Source organism: Tetrao urogallus (genome assembly GCF_951394365.1).
Source record: "Tetrao urogallus genome assembly, chromosome: 6".
Lineage (NCBI taxonomy): Eukaryota > Metazoa > Chordata > Aves > Galliformes > Phasianidae > Tetrao > Tetrao urogallus.
The window spans coordinates 30,928,123-30,953,624 of NC_136819.1; the positions used below are offsets into that span (position 1 = coordinate 30,928,123).

Here is a 25,502-nt window from a genome sequence, read left to right on the forward strand (position 1 = left end):
TGCTTCCAAAAAACTATTAATAAGTGATTTAGTTGCACTTAAAATCAGTTTCATTTCTCATTTGCCGAGTATTAACTTTTCTTAATCTTAAATCAACTGTCACTAGTGCACTTTTAGTTAAAATTTCCCCTCAGGTAAGTTTTAATCCTTTTAAAAGAGCCCCCTCACCTAAACCATGAATGTACAAAGTGGCAAAAGTTAATCCCTTTTAGTATAATCATAGTTTATATGCTCATTTTATAGCCAATAATAAGAACAGGCTTTCCTTTGCAAAATCTCCTTCACAACTCGCAACAAACGCCACGTGCTCAAAGGAAACAGTTAGGCGTGGCTAGCACTTGTAAAATGCCAAGGTCTGACAAGTCCTGTTGCTTCTTCCATATCGTCGAGCATCTCTTACGTGAAAGAAGATTCCCTTCGGCTCGCCAAAAAGCTTCCACAAATCCAAGTTAGATGCTTCCTGGAAACAAAGATTTTCAGCTCTGTTTGGCACAAGACTGATTCATCCTGCAGCTTTATGCTTCCCTCCACAGCACCCACACGCCTCACCGCAGTGATGGCATGCTCTCAAGGGGAGGTAGCAGCACATACATGGAGCAATGAACGACAGCGCTACCAGTGCTAACCAGCGTAAGCAGAACTTGTCATCGCTAGTGTCACACGAGCAAGGATCAGAAAAGTCTCCTTCCGAGTCTGACATGCAGTGATACAGCATGCTCTCTGCGCAAAGCATGCAACTAACTTGGTAGATACATCTTTTAATAGGATCTGGAGCATCCTGACATTTTCCTCTGCCGTTATCTTCATGATTAAACCTTTCCTGGCAGTATATACAGCGGGAACGCTCACCATCCTCTTTTCTTCTTTTGGAGTTTTTAAATTTTGATGAGGAGGGTTGAGTTTTAAATACCACAGAACTCTTTGAGTCTTTCAGGGAATTCAACTTAGTTCCATCCCCACACGGGTATAAATAGTCAGATTTTTTACTGTCTGATTTAGAAAATGGTATATTTGAGTCTGCGTCATCCCTCTCCAGGTCGTTCTTCCACATGTCAGGATGCCTGTAGTCTGCATAACGACGTATCAAAATATCACGAGGGTTTATTCTAACGATTTCATCTTCATCTTGAAAACTAACGTGTCTGATCGGCTTCAGTGGGACCTGAAATGACAAAGTGAGGTTAGTTTACTGTTGTTAAGTCTCAAATTTATGTTCACATATAATGCAAACAATTAAGAGCGTGGGATTTTTTTTCTTGCTGCATGTAAATAGGTTTTTCACCTCCTTCTCTTACCAATACGGTTTACAGACTTCCTCATAATACAAGCACAATAAGGTTTCATATTCCCTCCCAATGCTTTATGTCTCGCAAGGGCTCTGGACATGTTGGTATCCACATAAAAACTTCACACCATACTTCAGAATAGGCTCAAAATTTGGATTTAACATCTCACAGTGGCAATTAATTCCACAGATCAATGACGCGTTATGTCACTTTGCCAGTCTCATGTATCAGTGACAACCTCCAGGATTAACTTCCAGATGAACTTGTGCTGTGTCACTCATGCTATCTAGGAGGAGCTTTCCATAGCCCTCACTCTTGCTCTGTGTTTTCAAATTTCCTCCAGTTCTGCTATGATAGTATTAAATATTGACTATACAAAACTGTGTTCCAGATTTTGCCATGTGTTAGAATAATATTTTATTCAATATTATTCAATATTGAATTCAATAGTTCAATAGTACTATCAGACAAATTCCTTGTATTCGGTATCAGCAGCTTCTAAACGCGTCTCACCCTTAGCTATCATACCGTACGTTACTGACAGTGGTCAGTTTAGGACGCCAGTAGACAAACTCATGAGAACTTTTAAAGTTAATGGAACTGGCCATAATTCAGAATGTTTACCTTAGTGGGCAAATAACAAAGAACATGCTAAATATAAAGCAAAACAGCACAGAAACAGATCAGACTTCTTGATTACTCTGTCTTGCAATGAAAAAGTTGTTTAAGATGGCAGATTAGAAATACTGCAGAACTGAGAAACGAGTGTAATACAGCAGACCACCATTCGATGTTACTGGAATCAGAAGTGATTTTTAAGAAAAGGTGCAAACAGTGACAGAATGCAAATACAGCACATGTACAGAAGGAACTTTGAAAACAGCAGAGAGTCCAGCAGTAAAAGAAAAGTGTCAGTGTGTCCCAGACAGGCAATTATTTTCCTATGCTGTAGGGCTATTATAATCAGAGACAGAATATAACAGAGGTGAAATTAGATTTGGAGCTTTTTGTCCTTCCTGTCAACTGCAAAATACCTCATCAAAAAGACAGCAAAATCACTTCCTAACGCACCAGTCTTAAAAATTCTCCCAGAATCAGAAATTACTGAGGGTATCTCTGTTATCCATGTCATTGCTTTGAGAGTACATACCATCTTACTAGTACTGAGCAAATTGAGGATTCCTAATGTTGTTGCCATGTGAAACAATGCATGTCTGAAGAAGATGCTTTAAGTTGACATTTCTATTTCACTTTGCAAGCATCTTTGCTCCTACTACATTGAAACGTGCATGTTCCAGTTCTGGGGCAGAAGGCAGAAGTGGAGAGAATAGCTTCTTAAAATATTCTCACACAATTAGAAGTCGGCATATCCATAGCCTGCTCAGGAATCCTTGTGTGACATGTATTACAGAACCGTAATACAAGCTGCTCTGCCCTATGAGCTTCAACTGCAGTATGCTAGTGAGAACAATTATTTGTTTTGGCTCCAAGTCCTTTAGTTGGACATCCACAAGGTCTAGAGGACATGCTGTGCAAAAAGACTCCATCCCATTCAGCTGATGCCCCTGCTCTTCCATACATTCTCAGTCCCCAGTGCAAGCAGTTAATTCAACCTTTTGCTTATAAATACAGATTGCTAAGTTCTACAGTGTTCAAAAGAGGAGAAACAGCGTACTGCTTTAGCATCAGTAATAGCTACGGATAACTGCCTTTTTCAAGCTGCTACGAGCATAAATTCAAGGGGAAAAGTACTAAAAGCATCATTACAATTCCATATGTTACAAGTACAAGGATCCTTACCTCACTGTTCAAATAGAGTACTAAGCATGCTTTTAAGACATTAAAACTCACTGTTCAAAAGCTAAAACCCCAAATCATAACCTTCACTCCTATCTCCCTTCTCCCAGAACTGCTGTTACAGTAAATACCAACAACCATAAAATCTGACTTCTCAATCTTTGTTTTCTATTTGTTTCAACGTAAAACAACACATACATAGAACTATTCACTTTTTTCAAGTCCTCAGCCACACACTTAAAAAACACTTAAAAGCCCAACACGTAGCTGATACTAAGAAATCTTTAAGAAAGCAAGTGATAAACACTGAAAAAAAACAAGTGAACAGGAAAACAAACATTGGAAAAGCTTTATTTATATAATTCTTTCATATTGGGTGTTTAATGGGAACTATATATGAAAGCAAGACATACATAGAAACTGAAGAACAGTATACAGCCCAGATTTCATTAGGCACAAATACCACCTAAACGCAACAAAAATTATGCATCTAGTCTTTTCATATTCACAGTAATATCTTAGTAGAGGTGAAACCTTTGTGTAACATCTGAAGCAGGAAGCGAGGAATAATAATACAACAAATGAACCCCACAGAGAATCTCATTGCAAACATAATTAGCCAACTGGAAATGAGGCAGAAAATCTTTATTGACATGGCTCAATTTTCCAGTACTGCACCTTACTTGAAGGGTTACAACTGCAAGCAAGGCATGGCACTTGCTCAGTACTGCAGCCTTCCCTGACTCCCTTCGAACAGATGCACCTGACTGCTCCGGTAGAAACTCTACAATAGGAAGACAATGGTAGCTAAAAGTAACATTGCAAAGAGTTACATTTAAGCTAAGTTAAATACACACCAGAAGATAAGGAGGTGAAGGAGTTGGTTTTCCTTTTTTTTTTTTTTTTTTTAAATAACATTGTGACAGTATCATGTGAAAGGAATTCAATTGCCATTAATAACCTCTTTAGTTTCAGCACCTTCTTGTTATTTGACTTAGGAGTACAGTAAGTGTTCAAACATATTTATACATAATTGAAACAAAATTGTTATTTACCTCAAAATCTGCTGTGCTACATGGCCACCATGCATGGAGCTCAGCAGCAAGAGCAGTGTTTGCATGTACAGAATGTGAAGTTTTGTTGACTCACCTATGTTCTAAAAAGTGCACAACAAGACTACACAAAAAGCACAGTATGTTGGATGCAGGTAGTGCTACAATGAGAAAAATATTTTAAAGAATATTTATCTACTTAAATTTCCGTGGAATCACCAACAATTCAGTGTACAAGAAGTGACTTCTAGCATTTTCATGTCAATTTTATATCAGATGGGACCTACTCAATCTTTAATTAGTACTAGTTTAATACGCTCTTAGAACATAAGGCAATTTAAGCTGCTGCATTTTTCTTTACAACTCAGGACTTCAAGCCTTCCTCGCATTATTGTTTTTTTCTCTTAAGAATGTCTGCAAGGTGCTTATTACCTTTCACGTGTAACCAACAGACAACCTCCCTTTCTGTACTGAAATAGAATATTTATCAGGCAGCTAGCATGAACAAAGTTTCACTAAAAATATTCACAACTGTCCCACTGTGCAATGCATCCTAAGCACCCATTTTCACAATTTCACAATACCTTTAAATATTTCTAATCAAAACAGTATTAGTACACATGTAAACAAGATTGAGACAATGGCCAGTTTACATTTTCTAAACAATTTAGATAGCAGCTCAAAGCGGCAAAGTCTATGATAAAGAAATATGAGTTCAAAGACAGTGAAAGACCTATTCACGTAGTCTGCTGCACTGTATCTTCACAAAGCTTTACTTCTATGATTCTGTGATAACAATGCTGTATGTTTCAACTGCAAAATTTATGATGATAATTTCAAGAAGTCCACAATATAACGTTACAAACAAGGACTCAGAATGAAAATGCTCTCTTGTCAGAAGCCGCATCGCATGTCAGCAATACAGCAAGCAAAGTAAGAACTGCTTTCGTTGATGAACTTACCTGGCTAGGTTGGCTAGGAAAACAGGCTCTCCTGGTGTTGAAATCCTCAAGTGCTGAAGGCCTTACATTTGAAGTATTGTAAAGTTCACTGGTTACTACGGTTTCGTGTTGGAAAAGGTGATCTTTCATTAATGAACCTGATGTATTTTCTTGAGTACTCTGGAGCAAACAAGAACATTCTTGAAATGATTTTGCATTTACACAAAAACTGTTCCTCAATACACAAGGTCATACATAAAAGCAGTAAAATTCTACACAATTTGCTAGAGACATCTATAAACACAAGCATTTCAAAATACACATTTGTAAGTACATATAAATACATTTCTTAACGATGAGTCAGCTTTGGAAATGAAGAGTTCATTTTCTGCAGAGCATACACAACTGGGGAGTCAGAGATACAGGCCTTTAACTCGTTTGCCAAATCCGATACAAGGAACTTCTTTAGCGTAGGAGGGGTTAACCCAAGCCCCAAGATAATGCTTTCCCTAACTACCCACAAGGCTGCCAATATTTACAAATACAGAATTGTAGGAAAGAAAAATTAAGACTAATAAGGCAAAAGCTAGTCAGAATTTTTAGTAAGTAAAGAAGCAAGACTGCTTAACAGATCTGCTGGAAAGGAAGAGAAAATCAGTGTTACCATATACAGGCTCAATTAAAATATCTAATTACAGCAAGTGTGTATTAAACAGCTAATGGCTGTCTTTTTAAAATTAAGGTTACATTAGGCAATTTGATACAAAACTGACACCATGTGGTAGTGTATAATGATATATCTACAGAACGTATGCTACTCAGAATGAGGAAGAAGAAGTATGTTTGGGTGGAACATTGGCTTGTAAGATGATCCAATTTTCTGAGAAGAAGAGAGAAGCAAATGCTTCCCATTCTTTAAGCTGAGTGGGATATGCTTGAGATACAGTGGAGCATCTTGATAGAAATCTCATTAAGTTGCTAAAAAAAAAGTGCTGTATGTTTTGTTTGCATTGAAAGATGCTGCAAAGTTAGCTGCCATCACTTGATAGATCTGAGAAAATTCTGGCATCATCCTGCTTCCAGCAATATTTCCATTTAACTATAAAGATTTTTTATAAGGATTTGTATGCATCAAGAAAACATGAATGAAGCAAACAATAAAAAAAAATACTGCAGAAAATTACCAAGGAAGTAGTTTCCAGTACCTGAAATTTTGGCAGGCTAAATGCTAACACTGAATTGTTAGCTTTCATTTATCAAAATAATTAAGAAACTTGCTCTGGAATTTTGTGAGCACCTGAGATACACAAAAGCTTCATGCATCAAATTAAAATACACTCAGATTAAGTCAAAGCAGCTACTCTGTTGCTAATGTTATGAGAAAGAAAACCGCCACTAAGAACTTACATAACACTCTGAAGGTCTCTGAGTGGAAAAAACACTTAAATTAAGTAGTCAATTCATTATCAACTTTAATTAATACCAGTGAAATATACTCCATGAAAGGAAAGACAGGAGTTCAATAAGGTTGAAGTTCAGCTAAAAAATACTGAAGACAGGCAAATCTACAAAAAGAAGCACTTGTATGGTCCTTGAGCACCACAACACTACTAAGCCATCAGCCTTCTATTTTCTCGTCAAATACTGCTGGGAATGGAGTAGAAAACAATGTTAAAATGACTAGCAAGTGTTAGATTTCAAAGATGTATATTTATTTTAAGAGTAAATGAGCATCAAGTATTAGTGCAGTATCAAATACCTTGCCAGCAGGACATACTCTTGAAGGTACATTGCCCAGTGACATAAACAACATCACAAACCACTACCTAACCTTAAAACGAGTTGAGAACCCCCACAGCTACCATCAGTTTGTGTGGTCTAGGGTGGGAGATTCAAGAACTGCTACTCCATCCTTTCCAGGAAAAGAGATACCTGTACATATGCCAGCCCTGGGTCTGCTTTGGAACACCCTGCATTGCTTTCTGCCCCTACAGATGACACACAGTCTCCCTATAAAAGATGTAGTCACCAATCATCTATTACAGTGTTAATAGTGCCATTTAGTGATGTATGAAATAAGGACCTTAAAGCAAGCTTCTGTGCCCTATATGCAGCAAGTACATTGAAATGCTTTTGCTTAATTCCAGCATCCCAACCTACTTCAAGGACAAATGCAGGGGTGGCAGGAGATAAAGGTATTTGAACTTTGTATGGTAGGAACTCTAAGAACTTGCAAGACAACTGTTGAGAAAGACCAGCACTCAGCCTACCAACCCAGACACTGGTATAGCCTAGCTTCTGAGTCTCAACAAAGATGAAAAGTGAGTAAGTAGGCTATTGATCACCATTAGCTTATAATTACTCATCATGCAAAACTAATGAAATGACAGATAAATACCCACTGCGTTTATAATCAAGGTGGTAGTTTAAATACAGCTAAAGCTCATTTACTAGTATCAAAAAGGGCTGCTTTGGACAGATGCATCCTGCTCCAGTGTAACATTTTATGACAAGGTTATAAACACCTGAAACCCCTATCTGCCATGGAAACTCTGATGACCTGAAGGGAGAAGTCCGAGAAACAAAAACACTATTGTATTGAAAATGCATTCAAGTGAAACACAAATGTTAACTTTTCCAGAAGAACTAAGTTTGTTATATTAAATATTACACACAAACACAGATGCACGCGTTCCCTTTTTCTACTGCCCAAAAGCAATTACATCGCCCACATTCAATATCCTTTAACCACTGCCTGCGAAGTACGGTACTGGCATAGGTTATTCAGTATCATCTGTAGAGTAACCTACGCCAGTTTTTAATGCATAACGGAAATCTGGTTTGCTCCCAGCTGCTGGTATAATAATTACTGTCCTATGGTTGCTAAGAGATACTCTGAATTTTTTTTTCCAAGACTACTAAAACATTTCTGTGCGCGCAGGCACAGAATGCTGGGTAAAACAATAAAATGACTCCAGCTGTAGCTCTCCAGCAGAATTCAAAGCCAGATGACAGCTGTAGAGAAAATGAAAACCAGACTGAGCTTTTCTTCTCCAAGTTTTCTCTCCTTACTTTTCCCAGTTTGCCACAGTTAAGTCCGGGAGAGAATTCAACATTGTTCTGCAAACATTGTTAAAAATGTTCTGCTCTAAGTTTAATGATTACACAGAAGGATGTCTGAGAGACCACACTTCCGCTGCATCCCAGCTCTTGTATTTACTTCCCATGAGGCCTGAAAATCTGCTGTTTGATGGTAACCACCGCAAAGGAGTTTACATTTTTGTCTGTAATTCTTAATTGTGAATAAATGATACGGGTTTCAAAACCACTCAAATAACTTCCTTCTGCTTTAGCTACTCCTATGACTGATGGAGCAAATACTTCCATAGTTGGCAAGAAATTCTACTACAACGGGGTATGTACTTCTGACATGAACTGAAATATTACGTAGATCAGTCTCAGTCTGAAGTAAAAAGTCAGGCATTTGACGTATTTCTTGCAAGGATGTTCTACTAGAATATATAAAACACAGCAGAGACTATTAGGAATTCCAACAAAGAAATGAATAAATTAAGATACCAAGTGTAACTCTGAGGGAGTAAGAGAGGGATGGAGATGTAAATGAGTGGTCATGGATATTGTCAAGAAAAAAAAAATTGCCTGTTTTGAATACTACACCACAAAGGCCTAATAAACATAAATAAAATCAGCTCGTTTATTATTACATTTTACTTTAATAATAAATTGATACTACATTACTTCCACGCAGTTAAATAATATACACTGAATATTGCTAATCTTCAGTGCTTAGTCATGTCACATGTTTTTCTCTATACAGACAAGTGTCAAGTATAAATCATTCCACATTTCTTTACAACTTACAATGCCAAATTACTTTTGTAAAATGAAGCTTGTTCAAACCTTTGTCTCCAGACAAAATACACTGAATGCTCACTACTTAGTGTATTTATGATGAGATATGTCAACCATTTATGTTGCCATTGCCTGCAACAAAATCTCTTAAACTGTGTTTATAAGTTTCAGGCCTTCTCCCCTTCATATCTATTTCTGAAAGCCAGCTTAAACAAACAAATAATTAAAAAAAAAAAAAAAAAAAAAAAAAAGACAAAAAAAACAACAAACAAACCCAATAAGATCCCACCTTAATTTATTTGACTTCAGCTTTCGTCTGCATCAAGTAGTAAGAAACTCGGAAGCAGAATTGCTTCACTTCTCATTACTTCAAAACTCTTAAAATGTGTTGATAGCCTCTAAATAACATCAATGTCTGGCTCAACAAAAACTGACAAATAGACTCAATCTGCTGTATTTTTCAGTTCTCAAAAGACTTATGCATTTTAAATTCCAAAACCTCTACAAAAGTATTTTTAAAGGCATGAACTATAGATCACATTTAGATTTACTCCTAAGAAAAAAAAAAAGATCCCAATGATTGCTTTCTTCTTGTTGCTGTTAAGCCCAATCAGTTTTAGAGCAAAAAGTTTGTGCTTCGAGAGAACAAGAATCTGAGCCAATCTCTGAACAAACAAGCAAACTGACTTAAACAAGCTGCTTGTCTACTGGATTCAAAATAGCTGGATTTATACCAAAAAAATCCAAATCTCCTACTAGGACAAATTCTCAGTATATATTTCCATCCAAATACATATACATTCAGAGGATTTATTTACAAACACTACAGGAAATCAGAAAACTCTACATTAACTCATTTGTGTGTTTCTATTTCAAATTTATCTGCTAACACTGAAGGTTTTTTAATGATGTGAACAGTTTGCATATAGTGTATATAAACTTTAATCATTTAAACAACTTTTAAGAGCGAGTATCAATACCTTTAAATGACAGTATAAGCTTTCAATGTTCTTTGTCAACTGAGCATCTTGGAAGCTACTATGAAACTATGTCTTCTTCAATGACAGATTTGATTGTCATTGAAAAGGTCACCTTCTCTGCAAGATTTTATTTAAAGTATATTAAAAAGTATCTAATGACTCAAAAGCAAAATGCTAGCCTAGATAGGAATTCCTAGCAAGACAGGAGTTCAGTTTTCCAATAAAAAATTAAGAACTGCATGTACAAGTTTAGGGCAGCCTATGTTTCCACCTGCTACATCTGTAAAATGTGTCAATATTCATTACAGGTAGGCACTGCTGACTAGATCAGAAGGCTATGTGTTTTGATCTTATTTTAATCATTTTATTTGCTTCCTTTAGTGTGGATTATAACCAGGCAGTAAAACAATTAATGGAACCTGTTTTGCTTTGTTCATCACTAATCATCTTGGCTTAAAAAAATAATAAAAAATAGCTAGAATCACTGTTAAAGAAATTCAATATGTAGTTTATACTATGTTCCTATTTCAAGTGTACCCACGAAGTATAGGATTCCTAGATGATTAGAAGATGACTAGAACAGCCAAGGCAAAACACTTTGATAGCAGACGGTGTAATTGAGAAGGATTTCAAGTTTTGAAATCATATTGATGACATCCTAGGGACTTTATTTTCCATACTAACTAATGAAGAAAGGAATGATGCTGAAGAATATCAACATATCTGGTAGTTACTACAGAGCGTAGACAGAAATAAGTTTGCTAACAATAACCTTTTTGATACTCTGCTATTGTGGAGTACTTAATATGCATTATGACTACTAAATATTTTTAATCAAATAGAGGAGATGAATCCAGTGTTTGGAAGTTTGTTCTGATGAAACTTAGTGGATATAAGGGCAGCTGGGATGTTTATATGCAAGTGTCAATCTCTTCTTTAAAATTCTGCCCATGCTCTAAAATGGCCTTGCATAAATGTAACTCAAAAATTTTAATAGGACATCACCAAAAATGCTATTAGATACTTGGGAGAACAGATCATTTAATAAAACAGGACAAAATAAATCATTACCCCTTCAAACTGTATGTGTGTGAGCATGTATGGGGAGGTGGGACAAGCCAGCATGACTCCCCACATCCATCCATACATTAAATCAAATGGTCTTACCAGTCTTTTAAATTAAAAAACCAAAATCAAACAAACAAAAAACCAAAACAAACAAACAAAAAGCCAAATAAAAACAGGATAAGGAAAGGAATTAATCACTGTGAAGAGAATGATCACTATTTGGCTATTTCTAGGATTTTGTTCTTGATGACTGTATCTGTTGTTGCTAAAAAAAAAAAAAAAAAAAACCAACAAAAAACCCCACCACTTCTACACTGACATTCATAAAGCTGCAGTTATGAACTAGTTATCGATATATAAATTTTATTTACATGAAGCATAGCTACATCAGGGTGGGTTCAACATTCCCTACATTTCCTCCCCCTCCTTCCAGTATTCTAGTAGGAAAGTAATTGTATTAACGTTTATTTCACCATGGTATGCAGAGATAAAGCTAAGAGAAATTTGACAGCTTTCTGGCCTCTAGAAAACAGGTAAATCTTATTTATCCAGAGCATGAATGTATAATTAGGCAATGTGTGCTATAGGGAATTCATAAAGTACATTTTCCTGAGCAGAATGTAAAAAGAGAATTTTGCCAGCAGTTTGTATCGAAGAAGGACTGTATCCGTAATACGCATAACAGACTATGCTTATTTACTTCTTTTCCTCACTTACTCGAAAACAAACTTTGCAAATACACAGAATCAAAGATATTTGCTTCAATTTTGACATCCTTATATAGAAACGTAACAGCTAGGCACCATAATCAAGAAGTAATTAGTTTCCTCTAATCTCATTAGGCCTGCAGAAATTGCTCAATTATTAATCTTTGCAATAAAGCCTGTTTAAACAAGCCTTTTAAAGCTTATTAAGGATTGCATTAGCTTTGGCCCACATCTCCTCTACTATATAAAGACTTCATTTTTCCTTTAAATCCAAAACATCCAACTTTAAAGCAATTTTAAATACTGTAAGATAAAGCACTGCAAATAAAGAGCAACAACAGGTGGTTGAGAGACCAATTCTTAGACAAATTTCTTTCTTCCACTATTAAATGGAAGGAAAGCAGGAGACATTTCTGCATTACCACTGCATTGCAGCATCCTTTCAAAACACTTGACTCTTCCTCATACCATAATTTGATTCTGTAAAATAGGCTAACTTTCTTGATTTTTTGTTACAGAGCACACTGCACCTATACACGCTAACAAAGACTTTAATGTTGCATAAATGGCAAAACTCCATCCTCAAGAAAACTTTCATACTATCGGTTTTCTGAATAGTTGCTAAGATCCCTGAGTCAACTTGTTTGTCTAACAGCTGTATGTTAAATATCTGCACTCTGAAAAGTGAATGTGTGTGTGAATTAAGACACTGCTTTCCCTCCGACTGTAAACAAAAAAGATGACAAGCACTAATAGACACTGGTGTTTTTTTACCCAGTTGTGTTAAACTTATTTATTGCATATATGTACTCTGTTCTTATTACTAGCTTTTATTTTCTAATTATCTGAATTTTTGCCTTTGTTTGGACAAGATTTTTTTTTACCATTATCTCTGAATCTTTCCAGCCTTTCACTGTTGGAAGTGTGTATCACTGCAAAGTAAAATCTAGAAAAGAGTAGAGTGTGCGTGTAAAAGAAAAAGAACATCTTGACCCCTAAAAATATTCTTCTAAATAAAAGTAATTTTCCCACTATTTCAAAGAGGTCATATAACCTAGAAATGATATTTTTAACTTAGGGTGATTAACCATTCTATCGATTAAATACTCTTTACTGAGTTTAGGACAGATAATAACTTAAGTCTTCCAGATAACTGTTCTGGAACTTATTTTATAACATTCAATTTAGTTTTCTTGTTGCACTTATTTTGTTTATTCTCACTAGTGAAAGTTGTTCAAACATTTTCTTCTAAAAGTAACTGCATAGTTTATATAAAAATTAAAATACTCACTTGAAAGCAGTCTTCTGCCACTTCAACATCATTTTGAGAGGGTGGATAGCCTACAAAAAAGTTTTAAAAAATTGTTAAAAAAGAATTTTTTTAATTCACTGTTTATTGCTTCCAGTAGTTCACATCATCCTTCAATAACCCAGCTGTGGGAAGCAGACTTGTATATTTTTTTAAGCAGTTGATCACTGCACTTCAAGTTGATTTTATTATGTATCATTCATTACTGATGTGATTTTATTACTAAGTGTACCTCATCACACTCTTATCTTGTTGACACCATTCACTGTAAATAAGAATGAAGGGAATGCATTCTTGCTTTGAAAATTAAGGGCAGATTATATTTGGTTAGCATGAATGCATGTTGTGCTATGTTCTTCTGTTATAAAGCAGCAGAAACTGGAACTGTGAGACAATAAGAGAAAAAATGACTAACATCCCTATTATTTTTCTTGCAAAAATCAACTCAGTTCAGAAGCCACTCTAGTATGACAAAAAGAATTTTCCTTCAGAAACATGTTTCTTCTCTTTGCTAATATGATAACCTACATTAAAAAAACTAAATTTGCAGCTAAGCACAGAATATTTTGTTTTATTTTCTCCCTCTGATTTACTTTATTTCTTAAAAAACAAGAACAATAAAACAAACAAAAAAACCCCCACAAACCTTAAAGAGACATTCTTCCCATTCAATAGAAATTTATTTTCTCCCCTTCCCCCCTCCTTCCATCTAGCAATACATTCATCATATTTTCAATTTCAACACTGAGGCTTTATGAGCTTCAGTTTGTTCACTAGTTTCCATGAGATCAGTGAATCTCTGGAACCAATTAGGTATATTACTGTTACAGAAAATTCTTCTGAAGTCCCATCTAAATCTGTCCGCCATACTACTCTGTTTACTAACAGCTGAGAAGTTAGAGCATGGATTGGAGTTATTATCACATAATTTCTTAAAACATTCAAGTTCAGAGTTTAAGACTACAGAAGGCATAATGAGCTGCTGAGAAGACAGATGTGGCTTATTCCAGTATCTCCTCAAAGAGAAAAAAAGGCAATGCTTTTGATTTAGGGAATTACCTTATTAGTGTTGGTGAAACAATTAAAGACACTTGAATGAACAGCACTTTCAAAATGCCTTCTTTAAAACTCTGACAATCTCAACTTGGTATTGACCTATCCACATCTTTAAAAGTTGATACCATATTGAAGTACTTTGCATATCACCTCTTATTAAACACATAAGAAAACTTAACCCCTTCATCTGAATAGATACCTTGAGAAATATCCTCCACTGCTCTCCGAATACCTCTGTCAAATGCTCTTGCATCAGCAGGACTCTGAAATGTGAGGCCAAACTTTTTGTCATCAATCTTCCAGTGGTAAAAAGTTGGAGTAACTTTGTTGTAAACTAGGTCCTTCTTTAATGTGCATTCCAAGACCACCTTCCAGAAATAAGACAGGAGGAAAAAGATATCAGTGACTAACAGAGAACTTATGAACAAAATGTAGTCTTCTGAACCACCTGAAAATATGCATCAAAAGAGCAGATAAAAGCCTTTGTTTAAACTTCTTCCAATTATAAGTAGGCAATTTTACATTAGTTTCCATTATGGCCAAATTATTCACTAACAGTTACTGATAGAGTAACTGACACAGTGGTACAGGTTCAGGATACTGTGTACTGACCGCATTTTCCCTGTGAGATTCTCATCCCCCAACAAGCACATGTCAGTACACACATACTAGTAGTTCTGCAAATGAAAAAACATTAGCAGAAAAATGGTTTTTAATATACAGTATTACAGTATCACTGGGAATTTTAGTTGTATTATTACTCTATAAGTTTTTTGAGTGCTGAACTAATTTTACACTGCTCTCAGGAACTTTCCTCTCAGTAAGACAGATAAGAATACATAACTATTTGCCTTTGAAACCATTTTAGATACACATACACATTGTTTATTAATTAAAATCACTCCCTGTACATCATTTTTCCACTTTAAGTTAACTAACTTTAAAAATATGTTTGCATATTTAATTTACTCATTTCCATCAATTCAACCATTTTTGAATGTAATCATCAATGCATTGAATATTTTCTGACAAATAGTTCAAGATGAACAAGCAAGTGTGAAGGGGTGTGCATTCACCTGTCCCTGTATCACTAGATATAAACAAATAAACTGCAAGATAACCCGTATCTCTACTTTACTATTAAATTCTGAAAACCTACACAGGGAAATGTGAGCAAGGAAATGTTAACACTTTATTATTTTTACATTACTTTCAGAATATTAATTTTTAATTTTGTTATGCACGCAGTTTTTGAAGAGAAAAAAATGGAAGATTTCTTTAGGCATGTGGAAAAAGGAGGTTAATCATAGACATAATAGAAAAATAGCTAAGTTTAAAAAAAGAATTCTGTCTTACATACCCTCCTCTACTTAACAAACTATTACATAGGCAAGTAGATTTTTTTTTTCTTCCTGCTCTTCATGACTTATTCCACCCAGACCAGAGCCCACTACTGATCATCACCTCTTGCATTTTACTGCCTCTAATCCCTGTTTCTAGAAGGCTGGTATTTTTTTCCACACACACACAAACCCTTTCTACACTAAAACCTTTTTACTCTGCTCTGAATTCCATCCAAAATGGTTTTTTACTTTTTTTTTTTTTTTTCTGCCTAAAAACTCCCTAATATGCAATGAGGCAACAGAAATCACTCTGCGGGTCTACAGCGTATTCAATGATCATCTCTTCTTCCTTTTGATTATTTTTATCTTGCTTCCTCTGAAGAAGAAAAACAGTTCAAATGAAGACTTCTCATGTCATCTCATTTACTAGGCCTGGGATGACTGCTAGGGTTTCTCTGCCATATTAAACACCAGCTACTCCTACGCTCTACTGCATGCAGTTTCATCCAAAATCTCAACAGAAAAAACCACAAGGCTGATTTCTCTCCAGTATCTCAATGAACACCTGCTCCAGAAGGAGTTAACACAGATTATTAGTTATCTCCGTTTACACAGTTATCTGCTGTTCAGAAGAAAAATGTTAAACTTTTTCATCCTGACTGATGATCCAACACGTATGAGGCACATTCTTCAGAAAAAACTCACCTAGTAAAGGACTGGAGAAGAACATAAGATAGATCATGAAGTTCTATTAGAACCTTTCATTCCAGAATGTAAGATTCCCCAAAGTCTAAAAACCTGTAAGCTTGAGCATAATGTATGTTTAACACTGCTGTTACTAAGATAGAAGGGAGCTACTGTAAACACCGTAAAACAGAGTAGTGGAGTGACCAGGTTAGAAGGGAGAGCAATCGCTCCCAGCAGACTGGCTGGAGCCAGATCTAGGAAGGTGGGTATAATAAAGGAGGAAACGTGTAATTATATCAAGGGTATTTTGTGAAGACTTTACATTCCAACACAGATCTAAACACCCTGGGTAAACCAGGAGGGAGCATTCCCTCTCCTAAATTACTTCAATGGTGCCACCACTTTGATTTCTTTCTCAGTTGACAAGAATGCTTTTTGTCAACTCCATGAAATGTTTTAAACAGCTACGTACCACACAAATTTTGTTATCTTCTACATGCTGACTGAAGTTGGTTCCTAACAGTACTGACAGTAACCTAACTCTCAAGGATATAAAGAAATGATGAGAAAAAACCTCAGGGCCACAGCAACAAGGAACCCCAATACTCTGATGTTCAGTCCCAAAACACTTGATTTATAGAGCTGAAAGATTAAGACCTACAGCCTTGATTGTGAGTCCATGTATGCTATAACAGACATGGAGAGATTTGGCATTTTAGAATGGAATTGCAGTTGTCAGTAGTGTCAGATGCAACACACGAAGACGATGCAACTAAGGTCAATTAACAAGAAGAAAGAAGAAAGCTTTTTCATTCATTTTGAGTACAGTCACTGAAGAGGCAGCTGGAGTATCGTAGTATGAATTTCCAGTTGTTTTACAATCAGATCCACGTAAATAGCAGATAGCACGTAGGCCTGAACTGTTATACTTGTGTTACGATTACCACGTATCTAAGGCAAAACCCACAGATATGAACCATATTTGCTCTCTAACTTGATTTATTTCAGAGCTCGCATTTCCCCATCTCCCAGAAAAGTGCTCAAATTTCCATCATATAGCTTTTTTTTTTAATATATAAAAAATACAGGATAAGGGAATGTTCATATCTTTTCTGGAAGGTGGAGAAATTCACAAAAGAAAAAGTTGCCACTCAGAGGAAATAAAAAAAATATATACTTCTACAAATCTAGATTTTAAGTGTGTAACATGACAGCAGGAGAGAAAAAAAAGAAAGATCATCTGTAAAGATAAGCTTTTTCTTTCCTTGAAAAGAGGAATTTTAAGGAATGGTTGTACTTTTAGAAAAACATTTATCAAACAGAATTACATCTCATCATGTCTCTTTTTTTCCTCCTTATATTCTAAGATATAATAATGCACGGCCAAAGATACACAGACTAGAAAATTAATTGTTTGGCTTCATTAAAAAAAAGTTTAAAGTTGTGCTAGAAAAGCGAATCCTCAGGAATATCCCTAAGAACAAACATAAAACAGTCACCTACATAGAAAGATAAGCCCAGAAAGACGTTAGAATCAGTGATCTGATACTTATCCAACAAAATTTCTATTTCTATTACAGCCCCCTTGAGAAAGTGTCATGACTTCATGATATCTTTATGTATTTTGGTGTAGGACCTTGCTTTTTTTATGCTAACATGGGTCTTGCTGCATACCATGCAAGTTCGTTGTTAATTCATTACACATTAGCTTTTGTACTATTTGGAGCCTGAAGAAATACATGCATCTCTTTACTCTGTTACCAAATCATCATCGCTGGTTCTACAGTACTTCTCCCCACAGTCTAAGTCTGTATGTGTTAGGTCCTTGAACTTCATTCAGTGCAAAGTGGATAGGTGTTTTTACTGCATTTCTTATTTATCCTGTATTTTTGAGTGGCTGACTTCCAACAGCAATCTCCTAAAACTACAGTAAGATCAAACTGTGCCTTGACAGACCAGCAGCCAACAACCCTGGGGGAGTGTGGGGGAGGAGGTGCATTTTCACGACCAAAGAAGTCTGGAAACACATTCATAGTAACACAGACTGGCTTTTGGACAGGAAGAGGTGCGGAGACATTTAAGCCTTCTACCAGAAGTAGAAATGAAACAAGGCTTGCCCAGGGGAACTGGGAGAGAGAACACAAACAGGGACACTGATGGCTGCAACATTTTTGTATGCATGTGGGAGAAACATCAAATCAGCCTTCAGTTCTGAGCATTTTATTTCCCTTCGATTCTGAAGGCAAGCAGTGAACACTGAAAGCATTAAGAATTAAGAGAAAATTGTCAAGTACTTCTAAATGCAATTAAGCTGCTCAAAACTAGCTTCAATACATCTAAAAAAAGTTCTAAAGGGAACTACTGCAAAGTGAGGAAGGAACTGCAGGTGCACATAGCTCTGCGGGAACACAGGGTACTCTGCTAATAGCACTACGCCTCGCTGAAACAACTGAGTCAGCAGAATTTCTATTTATATGCTCTCTTCCTACAGCAGTCACAGTCAAGGCAGAAAACTCAGCAGACCTGCCTCAAGGGAGAAACTGGTATGCTTAAGAAGAATCAGCAGTACAGTGTAAGAAGCAATCCTACCTTTTAAGCCTACACAGCTTAAGTTTAAGGAATTGTAAATTGGCAGAAAAGAGTAGGTCTTGGATAGAAGGCAATAAGATAGACAGTTTGTGTTTTCCCCCTTTGGAAAACTGTTTGTCACACAAGTATACAAACAAGCCTTATCCAGTCAATTTCGTCTTCTCTAGATCTGCATGCAGCAACAGCTGATACTCTATGCTGGTTTTCCTTCTCTGAGACTGACTTTCATGATGCTACTTAATACAGCTATTTAATTTACTGCAGCTCATAAATAAATACTGCCTATGTGTTCCATCAAACCAGATGAATTATAGGATCCTCTAACTTTGTGATTTCTTCCCAGACAGAAAAGTTGTTTCTTTTTTTTTTTTTTTTTTTTTTTTTTTTTTACATCAAAAGGGGACCTTTTACTTGCCATAGTCAAATTCCTCAAAAAAACCCAAATCACTACTGAGCAATTCCTCCTGACTTTATGTTCTCAACAAATTGTGTTGACAACAGTGCTAATACACAAAGCATGTATGAACAGGTTAACAAACAGATTTTACTTTGATCCTCCACCAGAAAAAAAAAAAAAAAAAAAAAGAATACCCAAGTGTTTTCCCAAGCAGATGAAAATCTGCAATGAAAAATTATGTTCAAAGGTTTCTAAAAGATACATGTTTAATTCTAGAAATGTATCTTGTTACTTAAAGTAAGCAGTTGGATCTGTAGGTCTACAGTCATATGAACTGCATTCAGTAACAGTATTAGATTGAGATTATAAATTTACTTTCCAGTCTACAAGCAACAATATGCAAGCATCTATTCTTAGGTTCTATGTCACTAGACAGATGTAAATCATTACCGTTTTATCCCTGAGTCGTTCTCCATGGATAAGAAAATCAGCACAGCTATTCTCTTCCTGGGGAATGACTTTGAAGACTGTGACACAGCTTAGTCCACCCCCTCCAAGTGGTAACCATCCACCACTTGAGTCATCTCGGGTCATCACCACAGCTCTCACTCGTGCATAACTATTACTGGAAGAGATGCAAAAGAAGAAATTAGTTTTCCATAAATGCAAAACAGCTAGTTAAGAAAACGTGACAAAATAAACAAGCAAAAAAAAACCCCAAATTAAACAAACAAGAAAACCAACAGAAAATAAAAATAATAATAATAAAAAACAACACCTCAAAAAACCCACAACCAAAAATTCACATTCTGGAGGCTGAGCACTTCCATAACTGCTACTCAGAAGAAACCATCCTAAAAAAAATCTCTCAAACATTCCCATCTAGTTTCATGTTCTCACCAGGGCTACTTCAGGAGTTTGCACTTCTGCTTGGAGCTTACGTGTGATTCCTTGTAAAGAAACAATCAGACAACATAATTCCTTAGTCAACATTTATATTCTTCTAGAAACTTCGCAGTCAGTGATCTAGCTAGAGGGCTGGGGGCAGGATAAGAGTATGAATCAACTCCTGATTTATTTTAGACTAATCATGAAGCGAGTCATTCACCATGAAATCACACAGAAAAGAGAACAAGAAAGCAGAAAGAGGTCAGGCCTTCTGCCACTGAAATCTAAACAAGAACAGGCTTCCGGCCAGAAATGCTGCTCCCTCCCTCCCATGTACAGAAGCCCTCCTTTGGAGGGGGTAAGTCAGAACACATGGGGTTTGACAGTAAAATTGGTTATGGCTACTTAAAATCTAATATTTCTAGTATCCATTAGCTGGTTCTCGCCTATACTTGCAGCGTATGGAAACTTACAACCTAATGACCATTTTCATCATTCAGTATTTTCATAAAATAAACAGCTACTGCTTCTTTCCATCCAGATTTCTTTTCCAGAGTCTCAGAAAAAAACAGTCTGTAACCTTCTCTCTTACATTTTACTTATTTTTAATTAAATCACACATTTTAGTTTTGAGCATGAATTTGATGCTACGTGTGTTGTAAAACTGCATTTTTTGTCAAGGAAGAAATATGATTCCACCCTACATTCTAAATATGGTTTATTGCATGAATGAGTATCCCAGCACTTCAAGAAAAATAAGCCCCAAGGTATCTTTTGCAATGTATTTCTGATCTACAGTTCAAGTACTTATGCCAATAAGGACTGATCAGGAAATATTAAAAGGGGACAAAGCTATTTTTTCTGTACAGAAATACTTGCAGTACAACCATTACCAATGTCAGTGTTTTACGGGCTGGTTCGGCCCGGTTCCGTGACTACAGGGCAGACGGATCCACAGATCCATGCCTCCAGAAAGGGGAAAAAGGCAACCCCAAAATAATTAAAAACAGTGCCAACGATCTGAGGAGAAACAAACTGATTTACTAAATACGGTATCAGAATGCACGATAACGCACTATAATACAATATAGTACAGTATAATTAGAATTGGAGCTAATCATCAAATAAAATGAGAGAAAGCGTCCAAAAAAGCTGAAGGCCTTATATTAATGGCGTGCAATTGGGACGAGCAGCAACAAGAGCCTGATGATCGAAAAGAGGGACATCAGGTGACCTACCGAGGCCTTTTGTGTGTCCCCCTGAGCAGGAATGATAAGAGAACAGCAAGCAGCCTTCTAGGGAATGCAGCCCTTCTTCTTCTCTTCCAGACAGGTGCCAGGAACTGGAGCATTAACTCTTTAACTCCCAGTGCACTCCATGCAGTATGTGGAATACCAACAGCCAAAAATCATAAAACCATGACAACCAAACTTGTATTTTAAAAAGTCTGATTTCCTGAAATTTCCCCAAATAATGAAAAATAGGTTCTTTTTTGTGTGTGTAATTAATACATTACGTTCAAAGACTTACATGATTCATACATATGATTCATATACACGTGTATGTGTATTTATATAAAGAATTTTGCTGCGAGCATCTAAAGCCTAAATATATAAAGGTCTGCAGAATGGGGGAAAAACATGACCGTCCAATTTCAGCTTACAAGCAAGTTAAGTTGTTTATAGAGACTTTCTTCACCCCCCAAAAAACTAAAACCTCCTCCTCTTAAACTCGTACTTAAAGCAACACTTCACTCAACATTTCTCACCATTTCTGCACCAGTATCTTTAAGTTACTTCTCTCACACAGCAGATAAAAAAATCCTAATCCTTCATTGCATGCATCTATCCATTCTAATGTCTGAAAATAAAAATGGTTATCCCTTGATGCTTAATAGTATTACTGATATCTAAATCATTCACTGATCTCTGTACCTATACTTAACTCAGTGATAATTTCAGATTGCAACCATGCTCTTAAGGTACAAATAATCATTTGTCTCTTATTTGTCTCACATGAGCCTCTTCTGAAGAACAGAGGGTGCCTGGACATTCCTGTGGAATCACAGCAAACAGGACGCACTAGTTAAACCTACATTGTATTTTCACTATTCTCTCTTCAAGCCAACTACAAATCTAGCTTAGAAGTCATTCATTCTGTAAACTTCATTGACAATCTGGATATTAGAATTCTCTTTTATCTACCAGTTGAACTACTAAACTATTCAGTAATAGTTCAGATAAACATCATTCAGAGGTAGCCCAAGAACTTCACTTAGAGTAAATGAGAAAAAAATGAAACTTTTTACACTCCACACCCATTTGAAAATTGAAAGAGAAGGAAAAGGTAGAAGTAGCACATGATACTTCAAAAGCTTAGCTCCTTCTATTTCCTAGAAGTCTTCTGGGAGCGTTGCATTTCTTTTTTTTCCTTCCCCTTCCCATAATGAGAAGCCTAATGCAGTCTAGTTAACAATCTTGTGTTTTCCTTCCGTATTTCCTATCCTTCTGACTATTTTAATAGGCAATATTTATCCTTTCATACATTTTAGAAACTACTGTCAAATCCACTCCATCAGTGCAAGAGCCAAAATAAAGGTGCCCAGCAGGTAAATCTGTAATATTGACTGAATAACTTTTTAACTTGAGAAGAAACATTTTTTTCCAGACAACTACCATATAAGTTAACTAGATAAATTCATTACTGCACTTGCATAACAAAGCCAAATTGCTTTATTTATGCAAGAAATTGCTTTATTTATTATTAAGAAAAAGAACTTGACAATTGTTATCCATTATCATCTTTAGTAACAATACAACAGCAGCAGAACTCACAGGGATTTCAATTTCCAGAAATCTCTGCAAAACAGAGCTGCCTATCACAGCACTGGTGGTATTGAAACCAGCCAGCTCTCCTATGTCCCTCTATGTGGGACAGCTGGGAACACCTAACACTAATTGTTAAAAGCCTGTGATGGTGTAGCTGTGGGAAAAAGGGCGAACCAGGCTCCAGTGTTTTTCAGCACCATCCCTTAAGTATTTTTAAAACCTACAGCCTGTTATGTTTACCTGCTCTTGCATGTTCAGATATTGCTGATAGAGCAGCTTGTCAGAAGAAAACCAACCAAAACCAGAAATTAGTTGAGCACTGCTCAACTTTTCAGACGGCCACCACAAGTATGAAATGCAATAGGAGGGGAAGCATTGCAACAGCAGGTCCAAACCTACTGTATTACATGCAAGGTTTCCTGAGACCCCTTGATTTTGGTTGTAGCCACTAGAAATTTGAGTCAGAGAAAGGTTTATGGGAAAGGCAAAACAGCATTTTGCTCATAAGAGCTCCCTGCTTCCCAAGAACAGAGATGCTGTACTCTCTGGTGGTACTTAGTTATTTGGGAAAAACCATACTGTAGGTAAATTCCACTCCCCCACCACATCTCATCACAATTTATAATTTCTTGTAATCACTTAAGAATACCATACTGCTACCTCCTTACCTAAGGCACACTACTGTTAGATAGATAAGTTCTATTCTCATAATTCTGAATTGCTGTTTTGTTCCACTGTGGTGATCCACAGCCTTCACTCATGTTCACTATAAGAACATTAAGCATTAAAACCTGACCTCAGGTATTAAAGGCAATCCTCTCTCTCTCCAAAATCTATATTGTATACTCGGGCCCAAAGTAACTTCTGACCTGAATGAACAAACTGTCGTTCCAGCCTGGGAAGCACTCCCTGGGCCCTGAAAAACAGAGATCTTCAGCCTAGCAACTCTGTCCTTCAGGACAGAGGGGGTAGATTTTTTCTTCTGTCAGCCCCCTTCCCTTAAAAGTGATTTTCTTAGTTTTGGGTATTTCTTATTTGCAATATCAAGCCAATGAAAGATACCAAAGTATTATTATTACAATGATCCTTTCTTCCATTAAGGATCCAAGAAACTGAAGGCTAAGGATTTTCAGACAAAATACTTTCCCCAGAGAAAAAGAAGAAGACATGCAGAAGAAGCAAATAACAAACAGCAACAACAAAAAAACAGTTATCTTGTTGCATTCCATTTATTTTAACTTCTAGGAAAAGACTTGCATACTGTTGATTCATACTAAACATTACACATCTTTTATATTGCAGTTACTGTAGGACTGAAAAATAATAGTGATGTTTGCACAGACAACCAAAGTGCAGTACTATAAAACAACTACAGTTTCTATTAAAAAAACAAAAACACACTGGTTCTGTAAGTTAGAAAACTGAGCTACATAAGAAATTGATCCTCTTAGCTTAAGAAATTTGTTTTCTGGTTTCTTTCAGAAGTGGAAAGCAGCTTTGTAGAGAAGGACCTGGTATCCAGCTGGACACCACATGGGCCAACAATGTGCCCTTGTTGCCAAGAAGGGCAGTGGTGTTCTGGAGCAGTGCTGCCAGCAGGCCACAGGATGCAACCTTGCCCCTCTGCCCTGGAGAGGCCTCACCTGGAGTGCTAGGCCCAGAGTGGCTCTCCAGTGCAAGAGAGGCATGGAACTGCTGGAAGGAGGCTAGTGAAGGACTACATAAACAAATGTCCTGGTTTTATCAGTATCCCATATCAAAACATCATGCAACAATAAAACAAAAAGAAACATACATAACTGTGGATGACTGAACACTGACACAGTCTGCCCAGAGGCTGTCGAGCATCTTCCTTGGAGTCCCCTGAAAGCTGTTAGAGCAAGGGTTGGATCAGATGGACCCAGAGGTCTCTTCTATTCTCAACCATTCCATGGTTCTTTTATTTAATGCAGTATTTCAAAGCACAACCATTTCAAAAATACATTCAAAATTTTAACTAATTTGCTTTAATTTATGAGAATTCACATTAGTTTGAAGTAAGAGTTGTCACTGCACACAACTACAAGATAAAGACTTCTGACAAGGTTTAAAAAAAGGCATTTTGAATTCTGAAAACTTGACACATTTTGCTAAGAAAATACACTGTCATCACCGGCGAACAAGTAACAGCTCCAGGCTGATCTCAGTGCTAGCTTGTCATGGATCAAGGCTCCATACCTTTGACTAACACTTTACACACGTACTTTAACCCTTCCAACTTCTGGTGCAATACACCTGTGTGTTTGTAGCCTCACCCAAAGAGCATACGTGAACCACACTTGGCTTTTTATGGTTCTCATTATCCACACAGCTTAGCAGATAATTTTACAATTCCCAGCTTCAGAAGTGTTTATGAGTACGTGCATGCCCAGGATACCAAAAGGTAATACCAAACCACTGAGCTAAAGTCTATTTGACTTGCAGATAACATTTGTTGAGTATTGACTCAATTTAGAAAAAAATAAGTAATTTGACCAGTATCACTTGAACACACCAGTAACCTGCTGATGGTATAAAGCCCTTTCTTACTGAAAGTTCAGAGAATGACTGCCACCAGCATGAGACACTAATGACTTGTCTACAACAGGAGATGCAAATATAGTACTAAACAAGACAATTTACATCAATAAAATAAATGTCAGCACATCCTATCATTTTGTAT

General features: G+C 36.5%; 1 protein-coding gene across 1 annotated transcript in view; it reads right to left on the reverse strand.

Annotated features, from left to right (window-relative positions):
* Positions 1-502: 502 nt before the first annotated feature.
* The window catches only part of SPRED1 (sprouty related EVH1 domain containing 1), a gene marked incomplete at both ends in the record, with an annotated part of 53,039 nt that continues 28,039 nt past the window's right edge, over positions 503-25,502 (reverse strand). The window contains 5 exons of the mRNA XM_079536911.1: positions 503-1,162; positions 5,098-5,256; positions 12,996-13,045; positions 14,269-14,437; positions 19,536-19,710. Coding sequence (XP_079393037.1) covers positions 503-1,162; positions 5,098-5,256; positions 12,996-13,045; positions 14,269-14,437; positions 19,536-19,710 — 1,213 coding nt within the window. The remainder of the gene's footprint in view (positions 1,163-5,097; positions 5,257-12,995; positions 13,046-14,268; positions 14,438-19,535; positions 19,711-25,502) is intronic.